The sequence below is a fragment of the Equus quagga genome, chromosome 12 (assembly GCF_021613505.1).
Source record: "Equus quagga isolate Etosha38 chromosome 12, UCLA_HA_Equagga_1.0, whole genome shotgun sequence".
NCBI lineage: Eukaryota > Metazoa > Chordata > Mammalia > Perissodactyla > Equidae > Equus > Equus quagga.
The window spans coordinates 89711979-89737407 of record NC_060278.1 but is presented as its reverse complement, the minus strand read 5'-3'; the positions used below and the strand labels follow the sequence as shown (position 1 = coordinate 89737407).

Sequence of the window (25429 nt, the reverse complement as noted above, 5' to 3'; positions counted from 1 at the left end):
CCCTGGGATGTGGCTGGGGCCCCGGGCAGCCAGACCACCCACTCCAGCCCAGGCGGGATGATCTGAACCGGCAGGGGCAGCGAGCAGGCAGACGCCAGTCAATACTCACTCCTCGGCCTGGATGGAGTCGGAGGGCGCCACATAGTTGCTGGGTATGTAGCCCGTCTGTCCTGTGCTGAGCGAGTGGGCGAGCCACCAGTCTCCCTCTCTGAGCAGGGGGAGAGGAAGGGAGCAAAGGAGAAGGGAGCCGTCAGTGGTGCCTGGTGCCTGCCATCTTCACGGTGTTGTGCTGGGGGCCCTCGAGGCCAAGGGAGGCGCAGGGAGCAGTGGGACCAGCTTGAGTTCTCGCAGCCTGCCAGGCCGAGCTTCCTCTCCCCGGCCCCCAGAAGCCTCTTGGCCAAAGCTGACTCAGACAGGCTTTGTCCAGGACTGACCTGGGTCAGCCTAAGGCCCGAACCCACAGGGGCAGAGTCCTGGGACAGGAAGTGACCCGCGACCCTTCAGATAGACCACGCCATCTCAAGATGCCAACAGCTGCCTTGAGAGTGAGGGAGGAAGCTCCCTGTCTCTGGGAGCAAGCAAGTTGTAAAAGGAGAGAAGATTCCTGCCTGATTTGGATGTCAAATCAGACCTTCAAAGCCTCCCCAAGCCCTGAGATTTGGAAGCCTGGCCCTGGGCACTGGCAAGACCTGGGTGGAGGCGGGGGTGGCCCCTTTGGAGCTTGGTGATAATCCAGGCGCCGACCTTGCAAACCAGGGCAATGCCCGCCTTTGTCACAAATCACAGGTCACACCTAAAGGGCTCCTTGGCTGAAAATTCAGGCCTCCTCCTGCAGCCTACCCATCTACAGGGGAAACTGAGGCCAGAGGGGGCTGGGACTTGCCCAGAGTCACACAGAGTCATGTCAGAGGGTGGCTGAGGGGGCGGAGCCCCCATGCCCAGGGCACTTCAACACCTACTGCCCCGAGAGGAGGAGGAGGAAGAGGAGGAGATGGGACAGGGGCAGGAGGAGCCCCCCACACGGTCGGGTCCCCTGGGCCTGGGTGGGCGTGGGGAGGGGCAAGTACCTTTGCAGCCATCTGAATGTGAACCAGGTCTGGCTGGAGCGGGGGTCCAGAGACACAGAGGAGGGAGGAGAGAGCGAGAGCCCGACAGGAAAGAAGAGGCAGAGAGGGGGGTGGTGAGAGAGAGAGGCAGAGAGAGCGAGGCGGGGAGAGCCAGGCCGTGCTGGGGCCGGGGACCAGGCAGGGCAGCCACAGGGGCCTCACATCCAAAGCAACCATAGGGGATGGGGAGAGGGACCCTGGGAAGGAGGGAGGGAGGCCCACGGAAGGACTGCCTGGGAAATCGGTCCAGCCCCTCCCACCCCACTGTGCAGATGGGAAGACAGAGGCTCGTTCAAGGTCACACGGCCAGGCCCAGGCTCCCGGCCCCCAGAGAAGCAGGGTGGGCTCCCAGCCTCCCGGTCACCAGGGCTCAGGGAGAGAAAGGCCCTTGTCCACGGTCACACAGCCTGCGCTGGAACCCAGATCCCGGGCTCCTGTCCTTCTGAGTGGCCCCTCACCCATATTCTTCAGCCCACTTTGAAGATGGAAAAGTTGAGGCCAGGAGAGAGTGGGGCTGGGGGAGCTCTCCAAGGACCGGTCAGAGTACAGGTGAGCACCCAGACCCGGGGACTCAGCCGGGTGAGCCCGGGGCCCTTCCGGATGGAGTGAGGCGAAGGGAGCAAGATGGGCCGTGTGGCTGACTGGGCCTTGCGATGGCTGCACGCACGCTGGGACAGGGGCCCAGCTGACCCAGTTCACACGGGGGCTCTGCGGGAGAGGGAGGGCCCTGGAGTAAGGGGGCAAGGCCCACCGCAAGGAAAGAAGCCCTGGGTTGCCCAGGGCCTCCATCTGCCTTGCTGTTGTGCATCCAGCTGGAGATGTCCACACTTATCTGTCCCATTTGACCCTCAAGGCCACCTCGCAAAGAACACAGGCAGGCCTCAGCCCCTAGATGAAGAAACTGTGGCTCAGAGATGTCTAGGGACCAGCCCAAGGACACACGGCACCCAGGCTGGGGTAACCCAGCACTTTCTCTGTAGAGTTGGGGAAACTGAGGCACAGAGAGAGGCAGACTTGCCCAAGCTACAAAGCAATGACTCAGGTCACAGGGCCAACTGAGATCTTCCAGTCCAAAGCTTTCATTTCACCAGTGAGGAAAATAAGGCACAGAGAAGGGCAGTGATTTGCCCAAAGCCACACAGAGAATCAATGGCAGAGCAAGAGTGAAAACAGGGCCTCTGAGTGCCCACAGCCAGATGCAGCAGGCCTCCTGCACCCCCGCAGCCTGCCCAGGACACTGAGAGGCCCAGAGACCCTCGGGGAAGATGGAGGAGGAGGCAGGAGAGCTGGGGTCGGGGGCTGGATTGAGGTCTAAGTCAGAGGCTAGCAAATGAGGCAGAATGACAAAGCCAGAGTCTGCAGGCTGGCCGGCCGCTGGGAAGCCCCCAGCCGCACGCGCACGCTCCGAGCCAGAGCCCAGGGCCAGCAGGAGCAGGGCTGGAGGCCAGCCACACAGCGCCCCCGAGGCAAGGGGGCTGGGCTCTGCGACACCACCCGACATAGGCCAGCAGGGGCGCCAGCTCCGCCAGCAGCCCATGTGAGTCTGGTCTGGGGGTTCGACTTCACAGGGAGGAGGGGTGCCACCATCTCACTAAAGGGTCCGAGGCCCAGCCTGGCCCAGCCTCGCCTGGCCCCAGCTCCAGAGACCCTGAGAGCCTGAGCGCCAGAGTCAGACCGCCCTGGGCGCCATCCCAGCTCACCACGTGCAGGTGCATGACCGGGGCGCTGCCTCAGTTTCCTCATTTGTAGGATGGGGAGACTCATGCCTCCCTCGGAGGATGTGAAACACCAGCACAGGGCCTGGCGCACAGTAGGTGCTCATGTGCATGAGCTGTTAGTATCTTGATTTGGCTAAAAAAAGAAAAACAATTAAATCTGTATCTCTAGGGTGCCCCTCCCCACTCTCCAAAATGTTCATAAAAGCCAAAGCAGCTCAGTCTCCAATAAGGATTTGCTGTGTGACCTTGGGCAAGGACCCTACCCTCTCTGAGTCTTAGTTTCCTCATCTATAAGAAGGAGATAACATTCACAGACTCTCCCTTGCAGGCAAAGTGTTTAAACCAGTCAGCATCAAGCTGGCATCGGGTAAGCTAATTACTGTGATTAGCATCTGAGCCTCAGTTTGCCCACCTGTGAAATGGAGCCATCAGGCCCCATTTTCCCATGTCAGTGGTCTGGGAGGCTCACACCTGCCTCGGATGGCCGAGCTGGCTCTGCCAAGGACAGGGACTTCACCCTCATGAGGCACCCCACAGCTTCCCAGATCAGTCCAGTGCGGCAGGGACACCAGCCCGAGCCCAGTGTCGGAAGGAACAGACACGTTAAGCTACCTGGTTCAGCAGATTTACTGCATCTGGCACCTTCCCTCAGGCCTGGTCCCCATCAGTTGGGCAGGAAGAAGGGCAGGAAGGGAATCACACACATTCCTGCCCGACCCCGGCCTTCCCCCGTGCGGCCAGAGGAGAAAGCACTGGACCAGGAGTCCCCGAGCTACGAGTTTCCATCCCAGCTCCTTTCACCAGCTGTGCGACCTTAGGCTACTGACTGCACCTCTCTGAGCCCCACGAGCCTCTTTTCAGAGCCTAATCCTTGCGCCAGCCAAGCTGGGATGTGGATGGCGGTGTGGCAGCTTCAGCACCTGGCAAGCCAGGCCAGGTGGGGGAAGATTTCACTCACTGGGGCTGCTGGGACGAGTCAGAGGAGCATGCTGGGGATGGCAGGCGGGGGGACAGCGGGCACAGCCCAGGCGGTCAGTCTGAGCCCTGAGGCCTAGGCACATGGCGGTGGGGGGAAGGCAGGCGGAGGGAGGCCAGGGCGGGCCAGGTGAGGAGGGCGGGGAGTGGGACTGGAGCCCCCAGGGCAAGGGGGCGGAGATCAGCCCTGCCTCTGGAGAGCTTCCCCAGAGAAGCTACTGGAATCCGGGCGGGAGGGCGGGGCAGTTCAGGAAGCAGCCCAGAGTCAGACCCAGAGGTTTCCGGCTCCTGGAGACTCCAGCACCAGGGCAGGCGGCTCAGGGCAGTCGGACGTCCCAGCCCAGTGGCTTCCTCGGACCCAGGACCTCGCAGTCCCCAGGATTCTAGGACCCACGGCCATCTGGCATGAAGCTCCGGGGAGCAGGGTCTCCAGGGCAGCCACTGTGAGGGCCCCAACCCAGCGGAACCCCGACGAGAGACGGGCTCATCCTTAAACTCCTCAGCTCCCCGGACCCCCGGCCCAGCCCCAGGCTAGACTCAGAAAGTCCCTCCCTCCTATGGGGGGTAAACAACAACGGGCCCTGAGCAATGCAGGTGGGCCCTGGGCAAGGTGTGAGACCTGAGTATCTCAAATTTAGGGGGCCTCCCTGCCAGTAAGCGTCCCCATCTCTCTGTCCCTCCTCTAAGGCCAGCCCCCAACCCCACCACCACTGACGCCTCAGGCAAAGGAGCAGCTGAGGTTGCGATGTGGGGAGGGCTCCCATCCACCCCCTCCACTCAGGGGCCTCCTGCCACCCAAGGGTTTCCAGAACGGGACTCCATCCCCTGCAGCCCTCGGGCAGCCCCAGGCCTGGCCAGACACGCCCTGCCCAGCCTGGAAGGCGGGAAGAAGGAAGGGAAGGAGCCGGACACGAGAGGGAATGAGGGCTGCCCTCCGACTGGGTAAACGGGGCAGAATCGATGTTTCCTCCCGCCAGGCCTTTGCTCCAGCTGGAACCCCAGCCAGAGACGCCCTTCCCACCGTGGCTGGTGGACATTCCCCACACCTCCAGCCTCCAGCCCCCTGCACCCTCCCCTCCTCCTGGCTCCTGTGCACTCCGCTGAACCCCTCCCACAAGGGCCCTGGGTCTGGGCCTGCCTGCTCTTCCCAGCTCTGCCACCCCTAGCTGTGTGACCTCGAGGAAGTCATTTCACCTCTCTGGGCCTCAGTTTCCTCACCTGTAAAATGGAGCAAGTGAGCGTTTGCATTTCCCGAGGCTGTGGGGATGCCCCTCGCAGCTCTCAGCACAGACCGGGCGCACACAGAGCACCGCAAACGGTGGCTGTCATTACTGTTCACGCACCTCGTGCACCAGCGCCAGCTGGGCATCCCTCACCCACCCCCCGCCGTGCTGAGCAACAGGGGATATGGGCACCCAGAAACGCGGCAGACCCGAGCGGTGCCCTCAGGGGGCTCCCACTTTGGGGGAGGCAGATGCCAACAGCTGGAACCTTAAGAGAACCAGAGGGGCACTGGGACTGGACACACGGGGCGGAAAGTTGGGAAAGCCCCTCCCTCAGGGAGAGCAGCTTAAGGGAGGGAGAGAGCCGCTGCCCAAGCTCCAATGCTGGCGTTGCTACTTGGTAGCTGTGTGACCTTGGGCAAGGGCCTTCACATCTCTGAGCCTCAGTTTCTTCATTTGCAAAATGGAGATAGCTCCTCCCCCATTACCACAGCCCTGGCCGGATTGCAGCTCAGTAAATACAAGGAAACTCTTTTTCCTTTTGCCTCACAAAGAAGGCAGTCCTGAGCCGGATCTTGAGGGATGAATAGGAGTCTGCCAGGCAGAGATGGGAGAAAGGGCGTTTCAGGCAGAGGGAACAGCATGCATGAGGGCAGGGCGGCATGAGCAAGCAAGACACCCTCAGAGACGGTGGAGATGTCCCACCTCCCCAGCCAGGCCTCCAAGGACACTCAGGGATCAAGTCTACTCTCCCCTCTAGAATCTTCCTGCCCTTCCAAGCCGCCCGGCTGTGAGAGATTGCCTTCCCCCACCTCCACCTGCATGTGACTTTACTGTTCCTCCTTCAGGGACCTGCTGGAACCTTCTGGTCCCTGTGGTCACCACCGGAGGGAGGCACACAGCAGAGGCCACGCCTGAGCTGACCCTGGCCCCACTCGGCTCCAGGAGGGCAGGGACAAGGTCACCTCCCCCCAGGCCTCGGCAGGCCCAGCCCCGGACCGTGCATGCAGCTGGCACTCAGTGTGGTCTGAGGGGTCAGGACGGGGAGGGGAGGGGTGGGGAGGCGGTGACGGAGAGTGAAAGGGGCAATGGGAGGACCCTCCCCATTCTCGGCCTGGGGTTATGTCGGGACTAGGGTGGGGGACACAAGCTGGGGAAGCTGGAGGGGTGCAGCCGAGGGAGCCAGAGAGCACAGACAGGGATGCGGCCGTGAGAGCACATGCAGACAGCAGCCCACCCCCACCAGCCAAGTGCCCCCCCAGCCCGCCGCCCATGAAGTGTGTACACACCTGACATCCACCTTCCTCCTAAGGGCCAGCGAGAGAGAAGCAGAGAGAGGGAGAAGCTGAGAGGGCTGGAGGGAGCAAGCAGGGCCAGGACTGGGGGAGAGGGTCCCTGAGGCCAGGGTCGGGGGACAGCAACTGCCGCCCAAGGAGGAACACGCAGAAGCAGAGCCCTGCCCCGCCCTGTCAGAGCTCCTGCCAGAACGAACCCCAGCACACGCCCAGGACAGGCAGTGTACCCCAACCCCGCTGCACCCCTGGCAGGGAGAGAAGAGGAGGGGAGAGGGGGGTAAGGACCCCACTCCACGGCTGGAGCCCCACCCACCCTCACAGCCTCATTCCCCCTGCTCCTCTGTCCACAGGGGCCCAGAGCCTGGCAGGCCCCCCACCCCAGGCCAGCTTCCCTCTAGGATGCCCCACTGCAAGGCTGGAGTCCCTGGAGGTGAACCAGACGTCCAACAGGGCGCCCTGCCCTCCACACCCTCTCCCGCCCTCTCGTCCCCACACCCCATCCTGCCCCCTGTCACGCACGGTGCCCAATGTGGGTCCCCCACCCCAGGGTGGGCTCCTCTCCCTACAGCTGGAGACTCTGGCTGAACTGACTGCCCCAGGTCACTAAGGAGGGCACCTCTCTGGGCAGGGCCTCCAGCTTCAGGCCCTGCTTTTGGGAGCCCTGGGTCCTGGGCCCAGTCCTGCCCTGACCACGTGCCCTTCTCCGGGGTCTGGGGCGCTGTGCTCTGTTGACCTGTCACTGAACCCAGACCCCTGCCCACGAGCCCCCCCGCCACATCCTCCCACAGGCCCCAGGACAGTCCCCTGGCCCTCGGCCGTCCTCGCCGCTCAGCTCCGCCTGCTGCCCGTCGCGCTGCCCCCTGGCTCTGGGACGCTCAGAAGTGGCTCCGGGCCCAGGGCACAGGGTCCCCAGGGGCGAGGGGGAAGGGGCACTCACGTGTTGTTGACAATCTGGAGCCGCTCCCCCTTCTTGAAGGAGAGGTCAGTCTCTGTGCGTGACTCATAGTCATAGAGAGCCACAAAGGTGGTCACTCCGCCTGCAGAGAGGGGCGGGGCGTGTCAGACAGCCATGGCCAAGGACGGGTGGACGGGGGCCCAGTACCATGGGCGGAGGGGCGGTTGGTCCACCCACACATCCCCCAAGATCCCCTCCCTGCCCTTGGCTCCTTCCTCTAACACCCTCATGGTTGACACACCTTGCCTTGTGTCTCTCCCCACGGGGCTCCTGTCTCTTTACACACTGCTGTGTCCCCAGCACCAGAAGAGGCCTGGCACACAGGAGGGGCACCATAAATATTCCTGAACAAACGAGTGGGGGTGTTTGCGGCTCTGTCTGTCTCGCTTGGGTGCGTGTCAGCGTGTCTCTGTGTGTCCGTGTGTTCTCACTGCACGTATGTGCATCTGTGCGTCTGTGAGTCTGTGGGTGTCTGTGCTGGCATCTCTCATGAGCATGGGCTGTGTCCTGGGTGTGTCTGTGAAGGGCTACATGTGTGCGTCTTCACCTGGGAGGGTGAGGTTATCTGCGCATGTGTGTGTGTGTCTGTGCCTAGGGGTGTGCAACCACGTGTCCCTGAGTGTGTCTATGTGCGAGGTGTCTCTGAGCGTCTGTGATGGTGTCTCCAGCACAGCACGTGTCCTGTGTGCGTGCCTCTGAATGAGGTGCTGACTGTGTGTGTGGCCCCGTGTGAGCGCGCGTGCGTGTGCGTGTGCGTGTGTGAGGGCCTGAGGCCGGCGTCTGCGGGACCGCATCTGCATCTCAGCATCCCTCGCCTGGGGCCGCCGTACCCCGAGGCGCCAGCAGAGGGCGCAGGGGCGCACCTCGGCCCGGGCCGCCCGCCCGCCGGGCCAACCCCGCTCCGCGCAGCCCCGAGCAGCCCCGGGCTCTCTGGGCCTCAGTTTCCCCCTACAGTCCCACATCTCTAGACCCCTCTATACTGCGCACCTCACTCACCCCAAAGGCAATGAATGGAGCGCGCGCCACCCCTTCCAGTTAGGACTAAAGCCCCGCCCCGCCCACAGCCCCCGGGGCGCTCCCCGCCGTCCCCAAGGCCGGGGAGCCCAGAGACGCTTCCCGTTAGACGGAGAGAGCAACAGCAGCCCAGAGAGGGCGGCCGCCGCCCCGGGACACACAGCGCCCCGCGCGCGCACACTGACCGGCCAGCGGCCCGGCCCGCTGCGGGGACGTGACCGTGTCCGAGGAGTTGAAGCCCCCGAAGAGCTTGGGCTCGGCGGCCGCGGGGGCGAAGGGCGCGGGGGCGCCGCGGTGGCCGTCCGCCGAGGCCGGCTTGCTGGGGGTCTGCGCGGCGGGGAAGGCGCCGGGCCCGTGCGCGCTCTCGGCCGGCTCCAGGCTGCGGCGCCGCTGGCTGGCGTCCTTGGGCTTGCTCTTGTTGCTGCCCATGGTCCCGGCTGCGGACGAGAGGACCCCGGGCTGAGGGCGCCACCCTGCGCGCCCTAGACAGCCTCCACCCCCACCCGTCCTACAGACGGGGAAACTGAGGCCCAAAGAGGGGCATGAGCCTCTGTGGGTGAGTTAGCCTTTCAGAGCCTCAGTTTCTTCATCTGGAAAATGGGAATGATGACGGCGCCCGTAAAGGGCTGCCTTCGTACAGGGCGAGGCGCAGCAGAAACGCCTCATCATCGGAAGCCCCAACTTCCTCCACTGCCCTGAGTCACTGTTTCTGACCCTCGCGGGCAGGGACAGTATCTGAGTCATGTGTCTGTCTCAGGCACACAGCACACAGGAGAGGGTTCCCTGAGGATTTGTTGAGTGACACATGACTGACTGAAATTGTCTAACAGCCGAGGAAAGGTGCAAAAAGCTGCAACCAAGGCAGGGATACAGCAGGAGGCTGGAAGAAGGAGAGATGACTGGGAGCTCACCCCAGCCACAGGGCCTTTGCACATGCTGTTCCCGCTGCCTGAATGCTCTTCTCTGACCACTTCTCCCCGGGGAATTCATGCCTCTTTCAGTTCCCCAAATCCTTTCACTGGTTTGTCCCCCACCCCCAACATTTGTGCCTCTCCTTGATAACACGTGGCCCAGTTGTTATTTTTGTGAGTGTGATTATGCAGTTATTGTATAATCACGGGCTTTTGTCTGTCCAGCTCACTGCTGTGCTCCCAGTACCTCGTGCAGGGCGTGGCACACAGTAGGTACTCAATAAACAGCTGAATCAGTGAGTGAGTGAATGGGTGATTATTCAAGAATTAAGAGATTTCTGAGCCAGAAGTCTGGGAGGTCTAGACATCAGGGAACAGAGAAAACTGAGTTGGAAACTCCCCAGCGGTGCCCGTGCCACGCCCCCCGCCTGCCCCCGACTTCCGCATGGTCAGGGCCTGGCCAGGGTCTCCCCACGCATCATGGCCAGCCCACCCAGCTCCCTCCTCTCCGAGCCCTGAGGGCCGGCAGCTCACCTGGTGGGAGGCAGGGCTGTCCCAGAGGGCCTGGGAAGCAGCCTGCGGTCTCCGCACAGACACCAGGTGTGGAGTCAGGGGTCTTGGTCTAGAGGCCCTGCTCCACCTCGCCCCACTGTGTGACCCTAGGCAAGTCACTTCCCCTCTCTGGGCCTCAGCATCGTCATCTGCAAAGCAGGGATAAAGCAGACTTCTCAGGGCTGTTGTGAAGACACCACTTTCTTAGAAAAAGAAACCCCCGCGGCCATGACTCTCAGGTCACAATTTCTAAGGCTCAGACTCTGGCAAGCCCGATGCTAAGAGCTTCCCAGACTTGAAATAAAGAAATAAATATCAACCCTCCCAAAGCACTTTGTGAGCAAGAGCAAGGCCTGAAATGGCACACAGTTAAGGGTGGGCTCTGAAGCCAGACTCCCCAGGCTCAGATTCCAGCCCTGCCCCTAATCAGCTGTGTGACCTCAGGCAAGAGACCTAACCTCTCTGTGCCCCACTTCTCCATCTGGAAATGATGGCGTCATTGTGATAACTGCTGGAGGCAAGGTCGAGTGCCGGAACATAGCAGGTCACTCTGCCCCATCACTCATTACTGATATTGCGATTCTGGACACACCGGCAGGGTGGGCTCAGATTACCCTCCAGGAGAGGCAGCAGACCCTGGAATCCATCTAGAACCTTCTCTGGGCATCCGTGGATGGGGCAAAGTCCCCTGACTGGCTGGGGCCTCAGGCGAGACTGTTTGCCCTAAGCAAGCCCAGCTCTGTGACCCCCCTCCCACATGAACCGTGAACCTCAGCCAGTCCCTGTCCCCTCCGGGCTGCCCCGCTGCGCAATGGGGGCGTGGCCTGCATGCTCCCTGGGGACCAACCAGCTCAAAGAATGTGGGGCTGGGGAGACCTGCTCAATAGCCCAAAGGGTCACCAGAGCATCCCGAGGGACAGGCCACCGGGCCTGGCGACAGGGAAGGCCGGTTTCTACGGCAACCTGATCCACTGGGGTCCCAGTGCCATCAGCACTCACAGCCAGCGTCCCGGGGGACCTCCTGACCCAGCTCCCTGCAGCCCCAGGCTTGACAGAGGCCCCACCCCAACCCCGCCCTCCCACTCGCTGCCTGCTTCAGCATTCACGGCACCAGCCCACCACAGGCCCTCTGCTCATCACTACCGGGGGACACAGAGATGAACGGGCCAGGTCCCGCCTCAGAGGGCACATGCTCTGACAGGGAATTGTTTGTGGAACTTTGAAAGGAAATAAAAATGATAAAAATACATGTTTTAAATGAAGAACTTTCTAGGAGCCCAAACTTTCTTTAGAATGAACTAAATAGTGAAGAGTAAGCCCCCTGTCACTGGAGGTAATCAAGGACAGGAGAAAAGGTTCGTGGCTGACGTGCCGTGGAGGGAGAGGGAGGGCCTGGCCTGAACCTTGCAGGCCCTTCTGGCACCCAGACAGTGCATGCGCCCTCTGGGGCGGGGGGAGGAAAAGCACAGCTCCTGGCCCCCACACTTTTACGCTAGCAGGGAGACCACTCCCCCTGGGGCTCTCAGAAAAAGCATGAGAGCCTCAAGACCAGGCTACGGGGGCCCGGGGCCTCTGGCTGCAATGTTGGCTGGTCTGTGGAATTTAGGGGGTTGCTGCCCTTTTTTGGTCCTTGTGGTTGATTCTGATTCTACAAGGCACACGTGTCTGTGGAGAGGCAGGGGGTGGAAGAGCTGGAGCACTGGGGCGGATGACCTGTGTTTGAATCCCTCAGTACGGGACCCCGTGCCTCAGTTTCCTCCTCTGTCAGCTGAGGATAACAGTACCCAGGTCGTAGGGCTCTGGGAGGATCAGCGAGGGGAGAGCACGGGACGTGCTCAGGACCAGTCCGGCCTCCGGAAGACAAGCACCTGGGCGAGGCGGTGCCTCTCCTTCCCTGTCCCCTGAACAGAGGGCTGTGACCTGGGAGCCACCTGGGGCCCCTGACCAGGAGCTCCCTGCAGGCAGGACCAGGTCGGATCACTGCATATCCCCCGGGACAGGACAGCCCTGGCACTTACCGGCTGCTCTGGACATGTTTGCAGAATAGACGAAAGACTCAGTGAGCACAGACGTGTGGTTCGCACCCTGCTTTCTTCCTCCCATATCACACTGCAGAGACCGAGTATCGTTCTGCCCTATTCAAACATTCCTAGAGCCCGGACCTTGTACTGGGCTCTGCTCTAAGCACTTCGCAAATATTGACTCATGGAATCCCCATGATAGTCTAGGCAGTGAACACTAATTGTGTTTCTATTTTACTGATGAGGGAACTGAGGCACAGAGAGGTTGAGGACCTTGTCTGAGGTCACACAGCAAGGGTGAGAATGAAAACAAGTGGGGACCGGCAACCACCTTGGGCAGGCAGGAATCAGAGGCTGCTCAGGGGGTCCAGGGGAGGAGCTCATGGGCCCCACCTCCCGCCCTTGGAGCCTCTCTCTCACACGGAACAGCCAGATGCCCTTGGCAGATGGGGCGTGAGTGGGTAAGGCAGCCTGCCCCGCTCCTGGAGAAAGCCCAAGACTTCAGGCTTCGACAAAGCAGAGGGTGCTGGAGGCAGGACGGGCACATTCAGGGTGGAGTCCAGTCCCTGCAGGGCTGCAGGCGTGCTGTGTGGCCTCGGGAGAGGTGCCCTCCCAGACCCGGGTCCCCTTTCTGGAGCTGGGACTCTGCCTCGGGGCCTGAACGCCAAGTCACCATGAGTCGCCCATTGGAGGAGTGCCAACCCCCCACATCTTTTCCGCCACTTGCACACTCTGAGGCAGAGATAGACCCTCGGGGTCCGAGGGGAAGTGGTGGGGGCTCCGTCCTGGGGCTGCCTGGCTTCCCAGAGGAAGGGGGCCCCGACCACAGGCTCCCGACCGCAGGCTCCAGACAGAGGCCTGCGCTGCGGCCGCCCCTGCACCTCCCCGCCTGTGCCCCGCACTGCATGCCCAGCAGGTGCCAAACCCACCTGGCATCTCCCCTGAACTGCCCGGCCTCGTGTCACTCAGGACTGGTTCCCCCCTGGCCCCGATCTTCCCCAAACGCATCCCTCCCCCCATCCCCATTCCCTCCGCAGGCCCCTGTCATCCTGGCCCAGCAGGGGTGGCCCCTCCATGCACCCTCCTCCAGCAGAGGCACCTCTGTAAACCCCGCAGACACTGGGGCCTCCTCTGCTGCACACACCCTACCGACAAGCGGAGGCGAGCTCAGCGCTCATCAGACAGGCTGCACCATCAGCAGCCGTCCGCTCGTCCAGCGGACAGAAGGGGACTCCGTGCAGCCTGAGAAGATGCTCGAGGCACGCTGTTACATAAAAAGAGGAAGACGGCAGCGCAGAACATCCTCTGGGCCACTCAGGGCCTCAGTTTCCTCATCTGGAAAATGGGGCAATAATGCTACCGACGTCAGGGGGTTGGTGGGAGGGTTAAACGTGGCAGGGTGTGCGAGGGACTGAGTGTGGTGCCCGGCCCGTAGCACACGCAAACTACAGTTATTTCTGTAAAGTAAACTAGTGTGTGTGTGCGTGCACACATGTGCTGCAGAGGTTTAGAGAAAGTTCTGGAAAGATTCCAAATTCTTCACAATGTTTCATCCCAAAGGTGTGGAATGGAAGCCCTTTTTTACTTTATATACTGTATCACTTGACATTTAGAAATTACTTTGTCATGATTTTTTTTTAATGAGACTTTTAAAAGAAACATGGAAGAGTTTCCCAGCATGCCCTCTGGATGAGGCTGGAAGCCCACGTGGGGTCCGCGGGGCGCTGCAGAGCTGGGGTGTCGCCCCCTCCCACAGCCCCCATACTGAGGCCACCAGACCCTCTGGCCTCCCGGCCTGTGCAGAGGCAGCGCCCTCGCGGGGACTCGGATGCTCACAGCATCCAGAAGAGCCTGTTGTTCAGTCACAGCTCCTTCCTTCCCTGCTCTGAGGAACAGCACCTCCACCTCTCCTGAGGGTGGAGGGCAGGACGGGAGCTCGGGAGCTGAGAGTGAGGACTCCACTCGGGCCTGGTTCAAATCCCGGCTCTACCGCCTGCCAGCTAAATCTCCTGGGGCAAGCCCCTTCACCTCTCAGTCCCCGTATCTTTAAAATGGGTCTAATAATGAGCCTAACATCTGAGAATTAAATGAGAGAGTCCATGTGCCAGGCACAGAAAAAGTGCTCGATAAACAGCACATCAGGTCGGTTTGCTGTTGTTGTTATCATTACAGGGGATGAGAGGAACAAGGTGGCAGGGCCTTGAATGCCGAGCACAGAGCTGAGCACTTTGCATACGGTTGACACTCAATGGTCCAGACAGCACAGTGAAGTGGGGACTATAACTGCACTCACTTTACAGATGGGACCAAAGTTCAGAGAAGCCAGAACCTTGCCTGAGGCCACACAGCAAGGAGTGCAGCAGAGTCAGAAGCTCACAGTTCAGAAGAGGGCCGTCAGAATGCACCTCTGGCACCCCACCCGCTGTGCTGACACCCCCACCCCGCCCCAGGTGCCTCTACCATCTCCACCATCTCCGCCTCCCGGACACAGAGGCCACACAGGGGTCAGAGGCCAACTAATAAAATCACCATCCATATCTCTGGACCCTCCAGGGAAGAAACAGCATCACAGAGGCACCAAAATATAGGCCTGGGGCCAGAAGGCTGGGTTCAGATGCCTGCTTGCCACTTCCGAGCCACAGCACCTCAGGGGACCTCAGTCTATCCCTGTCAAAAACGGGAAGCAGTGCAACTCCTTGTGTAGCTGGGCTCGTGCGGGAAACAGGAGGTGACACCTATAACGTGCCTGGCACACAGGGAGGCCTGGAGGGACGCCTGGTGGAGCTGATGAGAACCCAGCCCCATAAACGCCACCTCACAGGAAAGAGGCCAGAAAGGGCAGAGCGCATCCACTAGTTACCCTTGCTCTGAGATACTCGCCAATGCAATGAGCTAAGAAAAAGAAGCAGAAGGGATAAAACGGAATTAGACAAGAGAAGACGGGCATCATTACTTGCAGATGTGATCAGTGCAGATCTGGGAAATCTAAGAGAATCTGCTGCAAAACTATTAAACAGAAAGCAAATTAAGTAAAGTGGAAAGGAATTAACAGTTAAAATCCAAAAATCAACGATGTATCTAGATAGCAACAGGAATCAGAAAATAAAATCAAAGAAAGCTTAACGTTAGAAAAATACCAATTCTTCCTAAATTAATCTAATAATTGACTGGGATCCTCATAAAAAGCCCAACAGGTGTGACGTCAGCATCACAGCGGAAAACCTGAGAGGAAGTAGGACACGAAGGGGAGGAATCTGAAAGTAAACGGAGCCTTTAGATAAGTTTTAACACAGAGCCGCTGCCAGAGAGAAGATCAAAGGCTGGGGGGGAGAGGCTAGAGGCCTTTCCAGACCAGCTGAAACCTGTTCCGAGCAGGACTGTGCCCCCTCCCTGAGCCACTGGAGCTCTATTAACAACAAAACTAACAATAAGGTATTTCTCTCCTGATACAGTAGCGCAAACAATGTTACATTTATTGTAACTGATAACTGTTAGATTGATAAATAAACAAGGTGTCTAAATTTATGTCTTTAATTCTGCCCTAAATTTTACATCATCCATTTATAAAAGATTTATTTTAATCCTGTTTTATATCTAGGGTTATATATTTCAATTAAAAAATATTTTTAAAAAACAAACAAAAACACGAGTTTTTTTTTTTAAATGGGCAAGTCACATTTAAAGTTTATAAGTAAAAGTAAATTTACACAAGTAGCCAGGAAAATTCTACAAAGAAGAATAATGAGGGGAAATAGCTCAACTAGATAGTAAGAATTACTAGAAAGTCACAGCACTTAAAACTGTGTTGTACTGGGGCCGGCCTGGTGGCACAGCGGTTAAGTTCACACGTTCTGCTTCTTGGTGACCCGGGGTTTGCTGGTTCAGATCCCGGGTGCAGACAGGGCACCACTTGGCAAACGCCATGCTGTGGCAGGCGTCCCACGTATAAAGTAGAGGAAGATGGACATGGATGTTAGCTCAGGGCCAGTCTTCCTCAGCAAAAAGAGGAGGATTGGCAGCAGTTAGCTCAGGGCTAATCTTCCTCAAAAAAAAAAAAAAAAATCTGTGTGGTACCAGCACAAAAATAGACAAATCAATGGTACAGAATAGAGGGTTCAAAAATTGTCCCCAAATGTATGGGAATTTTCTATATAATGAAAATGGCGTTTCAGATGAGTGAAGAAAAGGTAGACTATTTATAAGATCGAGTTGGGATGAATGCTCCGCCATCAGGAAACAAAGTTGGATCTCAAAGTCAATCCATATTCCGATAAATTCCAGATCAATCAGATGTAAACCACACAAAAATAAAACAATCAAGATCTAAAAAGGGGAGGGGAGAATAAATTCTCTAATCACAGAGTGAGAAAAGTATTTCTAAACATGGCACAGAACCTAAAAATCATTCTTAAAATGATAAATCAACCTACATAAAAATCTGAAGTGTCCGCATGGCTCAACAAACATGACAAACAAATTCAAAGGGCAAACAAACTATGAAAAATATTTGTAACGCATATGATAGACAAGGGTTTTTTTTTCCCTTAATATATAGAATGAGCTCTCACAAAAGAAAAATAACCCCAGATAGTTTACAGCAAACCAAATGGCTCTTGAACGCATGACAAGATGCTCAGCCTCGCTTGTAAGATGAATGCAGATTAAAACTACACACGCTACCAACCACAGCAGAACACACGGTCTTCACAAGTGCACATGGAGCATCTTCCAGAACAGACCGTATGCTAAGCCACAAAACAAGCCTCAATAAATGTAAAAGGAGTGAAATTATACGAAGTATGTTTCTGACCAAAAAGGAATGAATTCAGAAATCAATAACAGAAAGAAATTTAGGAAATCACAAATATGCGAAAATTAATAACTCCTCTAAAACCAAGGAGTCAAGGAAGAAATCACCAAAAAAATGTAGACAATACTTTGAGATGAATGAAAACGAGGAGACAACGTACCAAAATGTATGGGACACAGTGAAGTAGAACTTGAAGGGGAAAGTGCCTAGATTTAAAAAGAAGATGTCAACAGCCTAGCCTTGCACCTTAAGACATTAGCAAGAGAAGAGAAAACGAACTCTAAAGCACATAAAAGGAAAGGAATCAAGATTAGAGCAGAAATTAAGGAAATAGAAAATAAAAAAACAATAGAGAAAAGTCAACAAAACCAAAAGCTGGTTCCTTGAAAAGATCAACAAAATTGACAAACCTTTAGCTAGGCTGAACAAGAAAAAAGCGAGAAGACTCAAATTACTAAAATCAGGAATTAAAAAGAAAACAATACTACAAACCTTACAGAAACAGAGAAGATTATAAGGGATGCTGTGAACAGTGCGAGGCCAACAAATTAGATAATTTGGATGAAACGGACAAATTCCAAAACAAACACAAACTACTGAAACTAGGAAGAAATAGAAAATCTGAATAAAGCTGAAACAAGTAAAGAGATTGAAGTAGTAATTTTAAAACTTCTCACAAAGAAAAACCCAGGTCTAGATGGCTTCGCTGGTGAATTCTACTGAACATTTAAAGAAGAATCAAGAACAATTCTTCATTGGGAAACTCTTCGCAACTCGTTCTATGAAGCCAATATTACCCTAACACCAGAACCAACGACACCTTAAGAAAACTACACACCGCTATCTGTTATGAACATAAGATGTAAAAATCTTCAACAGAATGCTAGCCAACTGGATCCAGCAACATATAAAAAGAATTTCACATCATGACCAAGTGAGATTTATGCCAAGAATACAAGGTTGGCTTAACCTCCGAAAGTCAACTAATGTAATACACCATACCAAGAGAGCAAAGGACAAAAACCACGTAATAATCTCAATAGATGCAGAAGAAGTATTTGACAAAATCCAACACCCTTTCATGATAAAAAAGAAAACACTCAACAAAACAGGAATAGAAGGGAATTTCCTCAGCCTCATAAAGGGCATCTATGAAAAACCCATAGTAACATCATATTTAATGGTGCAAGACTGAACACTTTCCTCCTAAGAACAGGAACAAGCCAAAGATGCAACACTCACCCCTTCTAATCAACATTGTACTGGAGGTTCCAGCCTGGGAAATACAGGAAGAAGATAAAACAAATGGCATCCAGATTGGAAATGAAGGAGTAAAACTCTCTATTTGCAGATGACATGATCCTTGGCAAAAGCCATGCTGTGGTAGGCGTCCCACGTATAAAGTAGAGGAAGATGGGCATGGATGTTAGCTCAGGGCCAGTCTTCCTCAGCAAAAAGAGGAGGATTGGCAGCAGTTAGCTCAGGGCTAATCATCCTCATAAAAAAAAAAAGAATATGATTAACAAAAGAAATGCAAAAATTACACTCTGAAAACCACAAAAGTTGTTGAAAGAAATAAAAGATTTAAATAAATGGAAAGACATCCCATGTTCATGGACCGGAAGACTGAAAACTGCTAAGATGGCAATACTCCCCAAATTGATCTACAGATTTAACACAATCCCTATCAAAATCCAAGCTAGCTTCTTTGCAAAAACTGACAAACTGACCCTAAAATTCATATGAAAAGTCAAGGGGCCCAGAGTAGCCAAAACCATCTTGAAAAAGAAAACAAAGTTTGAAGGTGCACACTTCTCAATTTCAAAACTTGCTGCAACGCTCTGGTAATCAAGACAGTGTGGTCCTGGTATGAGGACAGACTTGTAAATCAGTGGGACAGAACTGAGAGTCCATAAATAAACCCACACCTTTATGAACAACTGATTTTTGACAAGGGTGCCAATACAATTCAACGGAGAAAGAACAGCCTTTTCAACAAACAGTGCGGGGACAACTGGATACAGACATGCAAAAGAAGGAAACTAGAAGCCTTCCTAACCCCACACAAAAATTAACTCAAAATGGATCACAAACCTAAATATACAAGGAAAACCAAGAAATTCTTTTAAGAAAATCTAGGCACAAATTTTGCAAGCTTGGATCACAACGTTTCTTAGATATGACACCTAGAGCACAAGCAACAAAAGAGAAAATGGATAAACTGAACTTCATCAAAATGAAAAACTTTTGTGCTCCAAAAGACACCATCAAGACAGTAAAAAGAATCCACAGAATGGGAGAAAATATTTGCAAACCATATATCTGATAAGGGACTTCTATCTGGAACAGATAATGAACTCTTACAACCCAACAACAAAAAGACAATCAACCCAATTAAAAGATGGGCAAAGGGTTTGAATAGATATTTCTCCAAAGAAGATACAGAAACGGCCAATAACTGCATGAAAAGATGCTCAACATCATTAGCCATCAGGGAAATGCAAATCAAAACCACAATGAGAAACCACTTCACGCCCATTAGGAGGGCTGTAATTAAAAAGACAGATAACAACAAGTTGCTGGCAAGGATGTAGAGAAACTGCAAACTTCATACATTGCCAGTGGGAATGTAAAATGGTATAGCTGGTCTGGAAAAGGATTGGACACTTCCTCAGAAGGTTAAACATAGAGTTACCATCTGATCCAGTTCTGCTCCTAGGTATCTACCCAAGAGATAAGAAGTATGTCCACACAAAGACTTATACATGAGGAGCCCGCCCCGTGGCCGAGTGGTTAAGTTCGCGCGCTCTGCTTCGGCGGCCCAGGGTTTCACTGGTTCAGATCCTGGGCGCCGACATGGCACCGCTCATCAGGCCACGCTGAGGCGGCATCCCACATGCCACAACTAGAAGGACACACAACGAAAAAACAATACAACTATATACTGGGGGGATTTGGGGAGAAAAAGCAGAAAAAAAAAGAAGATTGGCAACAGTTCTTAGCTCAGGTGCCAATCTTTAAAAAAACCCCAAAAAAGTTATACATGAATGTTTATAGCAGCATTATTCATAATAGCCAAAAAGTGGAAACAACCACACATCCACCAATTAATGAATGGATAAATAAAATGTGGTACAGCCATATAATGGAATATTATTTGGCAAGAAAAAGGAGTGAAGGACTGACACATGTCACAACATGGATGAAGCTTGAAGACATTACATTAAGTGAAAGAAGCCAGATGCAAAAGACCACATACTGTGTGAGTCCATTTATAGGAAAGGTCCAGAATAGGCAAATCTGTAGAGACAGAAAGTAGGTTAGTTGTTGCCTGGGGCTGCGGGAGGGAGGCCCAAGGGTAAATGGGAGTGACTAATGGGCACGCGGTTTCTTTTCGGGTAACGCAAATGCTCTAAAATCGACTGTGGGGATGGTTGCACAAGTCTGGGAATACACTAAACACTAAAAACCATTCAACTGTACATTTTAAGTGGGTGAATTATATGGTAGATGAATCGTATAGATAAATTTTTTCAAATTATATAGATAAATAAATTTTATATCTCAGTAAAGCTGTGATATTAAAAAAGAAAACTACACCAGAGGCCACTGTCCATCTCTCAGATTAGCAAAGATCTCAAAATTCTACAGCAACCTGTGCTGGTGAGAGTGGGGGGAACCAGAGGGTGTGGCATGCGGGTACATCAGCCCAGCCTCCACCTTACAACCAAAATTACACCTGCATGTGCCCTCTGACCCTGCAATTTGGGGCTGATCCTAGAGGTATCCTCACACGTGAACAGTCAGCATATGAATGAGGCTATTCATCATAGAACTGTCTATTATAAGAGAAAGACTGGAAACAACCAAAGTATTCTTTGCTAATTAAATAAAGCTTGGTCTTTGTCCACACAGTGGAATACTACGCACCCGTGAAAAAGAAAGGAGCAGCATAAAAGGGTCTCCAAGGGACTCTGTCAAGAGAAAGCAGCCAGGTGTAGACCAGGATGTACTACATGCTACCATTCACTTTTTAAAAAAATGTGTCAACATACACGCTTATATACGCCTGGATCTCCCTGGGAGGGCACACCGAAACTTCTCCCAGGGGCTGCCTCTGGCAAGGGGACCTGGACGCAAGAGAGACTGACTTCTCCCTGTCCTCTTTTGCACCGTTTGAATTACTTTTCACTCTGCGTGTGTGTTAATGGTTTTCTTTCTCTTTTAAGAAAAACAGCCAGCTTACCTGGTTTCACCTCCTGGCTCGCTCTCTCATAGCTGGGCAAGTCGCTTCCCTTCTCTGAGCGTCCGTGTTCTGCAAAGGGAAGGAAAATAAAATCTACCTCGCAAGGTTGTTGCAGAGGATTAAATAAGACAGCACACACCCAGGCTCCCCCTGTGCCTGGCTCCTGGTAAGTGCACGGTCCTTGTCGGGTATTAATGTGTCACTCTGTACACCAAGGCAGATGGAACAGGTGCCGCCAGAGAGCCTTGGACCCAGTGGTCCACGCACCAGCAGTCCCCTCCCACTGCGAGAGGCTGGGGAGGCTTCCTGGGAGAAGCGGCACCAGAGAAGGGCTTCAAGGACGAGAAGGAGTTCCACAAGTAGGGATGACCGGGGCCAGCACTCCAGGCCAAGGGAGCCGTGCCAGTGAAGGCCTGGCAGTAGGGCAGCCCTGGGCATTCCCTTGATTGCCGTGCATTCGGCCCCTTCAACAAAGCGTCACTGAGCACCCATTGCGCGCCAGGCACTGAGAGGGAGAAAGAGACAGAAGCCAAGGGGCTGACCAGCCAAGGCAGGAATTACAGAAAGGGTAGTGATGGAGACAACGAGAGACTGGGGCAGAGCCTCACCCAGGTCCAAGTGCTCACAGAGCAGACCAGGAAAAAGAGGCTCAGAGAGGGAGAGGGGGTGCCTAAGGTCACACAGCAGGGTCTCAACTTCTGAAAACAGCCTCTCTCGGCTCCACCCTCTCCTGGTCCCACAGGGGCCCTCCTGATGTGTGCTCATCAGAAGGTGGACAGAGATGCCATCTAAACTGGGGGCCCCACAAAGAGGAGGGACAGTTGGTTCTCAGATGATAACAACAGCTACTTGACAGGGAGAGAGACTCCGGTGTGCCAGGCATCACGCTAAAAAGTACACTATATGCGTGAGCCCAGGCGAACCCACTGCAGCCCTATGTGGTCAGCCCCATAGATGAGAACAGTGAGGCACAGAGATGTCAAGATGCTTGCCTGAGGTCACACAGCTCATAAGAGACAACATCAGAGGCAGACTCGGAGGGTCTGGGCTCTGCAGCCCCAGGCCCCAGGGCCCATCCCCCAAGGGAGTCACCGGCTATATCAGCAAACACACCCCCTCTCAGAAGGGCCCAAGGTGGGAGCTGTTCTCAGCCAGTCCAGGAATGTCTCCTGATAACAGCGGCCCAACTGGGGACGGACAGAGCGGGCGGTGGAGGTTGTGTGGGGCGGAGGAGGGAGGTGGCAGCAGGAGGGACGGGCCCAGTGGCAGCCAGCCACCCCGGCAGGCCCCTGCTCCAGCAGGCAGGCAGAGCGCCGTGGCCGGACGCCCCGCTGCAGCCCATGGGAGACTCCGGGCAAGTGACCAAAGTGTCCTTGGGGCGCGTGGAGACGCCAGTCAGCCCAGGCAGGCGCAGAGGCAAGCACGCGGGCCTTCACGATGGCTGCTGACGCTCCTCTCTCTGCTGTCACTGTGCACCTCTGTTCTCACCGGGACCTGCGACACGGCGACCATCGGCCGTCTCTCAGGGGAGGGGACGGGAGAGGCTCGGAGAAGCCAAGTCAGGTGCCCAGGCCCCCACCCAAGAGAGAGGCTGGGGGTCCTGGGGGTCCTGGCTCTCCCGACCCCGGGCCACGGCCAGCCCCTCTCCCCGCAGCCCCGGGCCCAGCTGCACTCTGGAGGGCGTCCTTCCACCAGGGACTCCGCCACCCCGGCCAGGCCCGGGTCCATAAGGGGACGGAGGCCAGGGCAGGGCAAGCGGCCGGCCCGAGGCCCCGCAGCCGAAAAAGGATCAGGTGACCCCATGAACCTCCAGGCTGGGTCCCCAGCTGACGCCTCATCCCCACAGCAGCCCTGCGGGCAGCACCAACACCAGCACGCCGTTCCCAGAGGGCGAAGCTGAGGCTGGGAGCGCGGAGGGGCCGGCCCCCCACGGCCACGTCACAGACGGGCCGCACCCTCCCCGCTTCCCCTCCGCCTCCCACGAGAAGGCAGCTCCCCACGGGCGGGCGGCAGGGGGCTGCCCGACTCCCCTTTTGCCTTCAGACTCCAAAGAATCAGTTGGGCACCTGGGTGCTTTTCCACGAGTGGTTTCGGAACAGAGAAGGGACTCATGCTGCAGAGTCGGGACAGGAACAAAGACGGTGACATGCATGAGGACAGCAGCGACAGCCAAGGTTTACTTAGCACCTACTATGTGCCATTCTCATTAGCCCATTTCACAGATGAGGAAACTGAGGCCTGAACAGGTTAAATGATGGGACTAAGATCTCTTAGCTGAGTGGCAAGTCCCTCTCCCTCTGAGCTTCTCCCTAAAGGGGGGCTGCCCCCCGGGGCCGCCAGGAAGGCCCAAGGAAGGAGGTTGTGGCTGGGCTGTCCCTGGCAGTGTCCAGAGCCAACTCAGCCCCTCCTCAGAACTCAACTGCGCCAGCTGCTCCAGTGCAGGCCGGGGGGTGGAATGGGAGCATGCTGATGGGCTGTGGAGCCCCACACTTCCCCCCACGTCCCCCTACCTGAGGTTCACGCTACCCTTTCAATGCTCCCAACAAGCCCTGCAGTGAGCTGTGCCACACTCATTTCACACATGAGGACATGGGGGCTCCAGGAAACTCCTCCAGCCGGGAAGTTGAGAGCCGGGATGCCAACCCAGATCCAAGAGATAACAAAGCCCGTCCTCTCCCCACTGCACCTGCAAGGAAGCATGGGGAGGGCAGCCCAGGAGGTGGACCCAGCACGTGCAAAGGCCCTGAGGCAGGAAAGTCAGATGTGCAGGGGGTTATCGAATGAGAGGTCTGGACTGCGTGGGTTCCAGCTTAACTGGGTCACTGCTGGCCTTTGGCCCAGATGTGAGGAGGTTAGACAGAGGCCCTGAGAGGGATCTGTCCAACAATTTAGGTCAGAAAGGCCTGAAAAACTGACAGGGAGGGCCATGAAGGTTTCCCTAGGCCCGTGAGCGTGCTGGGCGGGGTGGTGTCAGGTTACTGAGCCTTCATCCCACAGCCATCCTTTCAGAGCACAGTGATGGCCAGTTCCAGAGGGCTGGAACCCAAAGGGGACACAAAACCATGGTGGGCTTCCCAGAGGAGGAGACATCTCAGCTGAGGTCCAAAGTCTGGGCAGTTTGAGAAGAGGGAAGGGAAGTGTGATCCAGAAAGAAGGGACAGCTGGGGCAAAGGCCCAGAGGTAGATCAGAGAAAGGCCAGGGAGCCAGGTCAGTTTAAGTCCTGCAGCCTCAGTTTCCCCAGCAGCAAATGGGGAGAAGACAGGCACACAGTGGGCGGCCTGGTCTTCCCCACGCCCACCTCCCACCATCGCCCTCCACCAAGGCCCGAGCCCAAGAGGGAGTCACTGGAAGGGGGCTGCTGGGTCCTCCTGCCCATGGGAGCACCTCGGGCCAGGGAGGTCGGCAGGGCTGGCAGTCTTCACTGACCCCCGACCCCGCTCTGGCTTCCACCCAGAGGCCAGGCCAGGCGGCTCACAGGCCAGGAGGCCACAGCCCCATCCCAGGGAGCCTTGTGAGCCATCCCTCTTCACAGGCGAGGAAGCTGAGGCTCAGAGAGGGGCTGCCCCACCCCAGGTCACACACCAAGGCGAAGGGCGGCCCCCGAATGAGGGTGTGGGTGCTGGGATCGAGGATGAGATTCCCGGGACACCCGGCCCAAGAACACTGGGCCGCGGAGGAGGCAGAAGAGCGGATGCTGGCCCCAAATGACCTACAGACCAGGCAGGCCTCAGGGACCCCGCCAGGTTCCACCTGGCCCTGCCTGCTGAGGGCTGGCCACCCCGGGGCTGAGTGGCAGGCCCTGTGTGACCTCAGGCAAGTCACACCCCCTCTCGGCCTCGGTGTCTGCACCTGCACAGTCCTGGCATGCCAAGGACTCCTCAGCAGACCCCCAGTACCAGGGGGTGGCCACGGGGACACTGAGGTGACACACTCTGCTCCCTCCAGCCTCTCCAAGGTCCTCTCTCCTGGGCCCCTGGCTGCGCCCCCCCGCAGCTGATGGCTGGTGGGCCTTGGGGGGACAGCCGCCAGCCGGCCCCTGCCCACGGCGCCCGCTGCTTCCTGCCAGCAGCTCCAGCTGCCGCTCTGCTCCGGGAACACACAGTGCCACCTCCTCCCGCCCACGCCCGTGAGGTGACTCCCTCCCGGGACACAGTGGGCAGCTGTGCCCAGTGGCCTGGACCCCCCAGAAAGTCAGCCCTGAGCTTGACCCCTGCACCCCACTCTCGAAGCCCACAGGGCACCTCCCCTGGATGCGTGGCCTCGGGAAGGCCCAGCCCTGCCTTTCCTCCTCCACGAAACAGGAGAGGGCATCGGGGCCCGAGGGTGGGGACAGCGGTCAGCAAGATGGCCGCCCCTGCCACTGTTCACAGAATCAAGGCCCAGGGTGGAGGGGGGCCTGCCGCACGCTGCCCTCTCCCCACCCCTTGACCCTCCCTTCAACTTGGAATTAGCCCCTAGCCTCCGGTCCCTTGCATGTGCTGTTCCCTCCCCTGAAGCTTTGCCACCCGCGTCCCCTGCCCCTGCGCCCCCGTGAACTCCAGCGTGCCCTTTGGGCCTGACCACAGGCAGTACCTGACCTTGCCTGTCCCCAGCTGTGAGAGG

General features: G+C 56.3%; 1 protein-coding gene across 2 annotated transcripts in view; it reads right to left on the bottom strand.

Annotated features, from left to right (window-relative positions):
• SRC (SRC proto-oncogene, non-receptor tyrosine kinase) overlaps positions 1-25429 on the bottom strand; it is a 49839-nt gene that overhangs the window by 9774 nt on the left and 14636 nt on the right. For both annotated transcript variants that reach the window (XM_046679206.1, XM_046679207.1), the window contains exons 2-6: positions 20827-20895; positions 9732-9898; positions 8472-8723; positions 7255-7354; positions 110-208 (exon numbers count right to left, since the gene is read on the bottom strand). In XM_046679206.1, the coding sequence (XP_046535162.1) occupies positions 110-208; positions 7255-7354; positions 8472-8715 (443 nt within the window). In that variant the 5' untranslated portion in view covers positions 8716-8723; positions 9732-9898; positions 20827-20895. The remainder of the gene's footprint in view (positions 1-109; positions 209-7254; positions 7355-8471; positions 8724-9731; positions 9899-20826; positions 20896-25429) is intronic.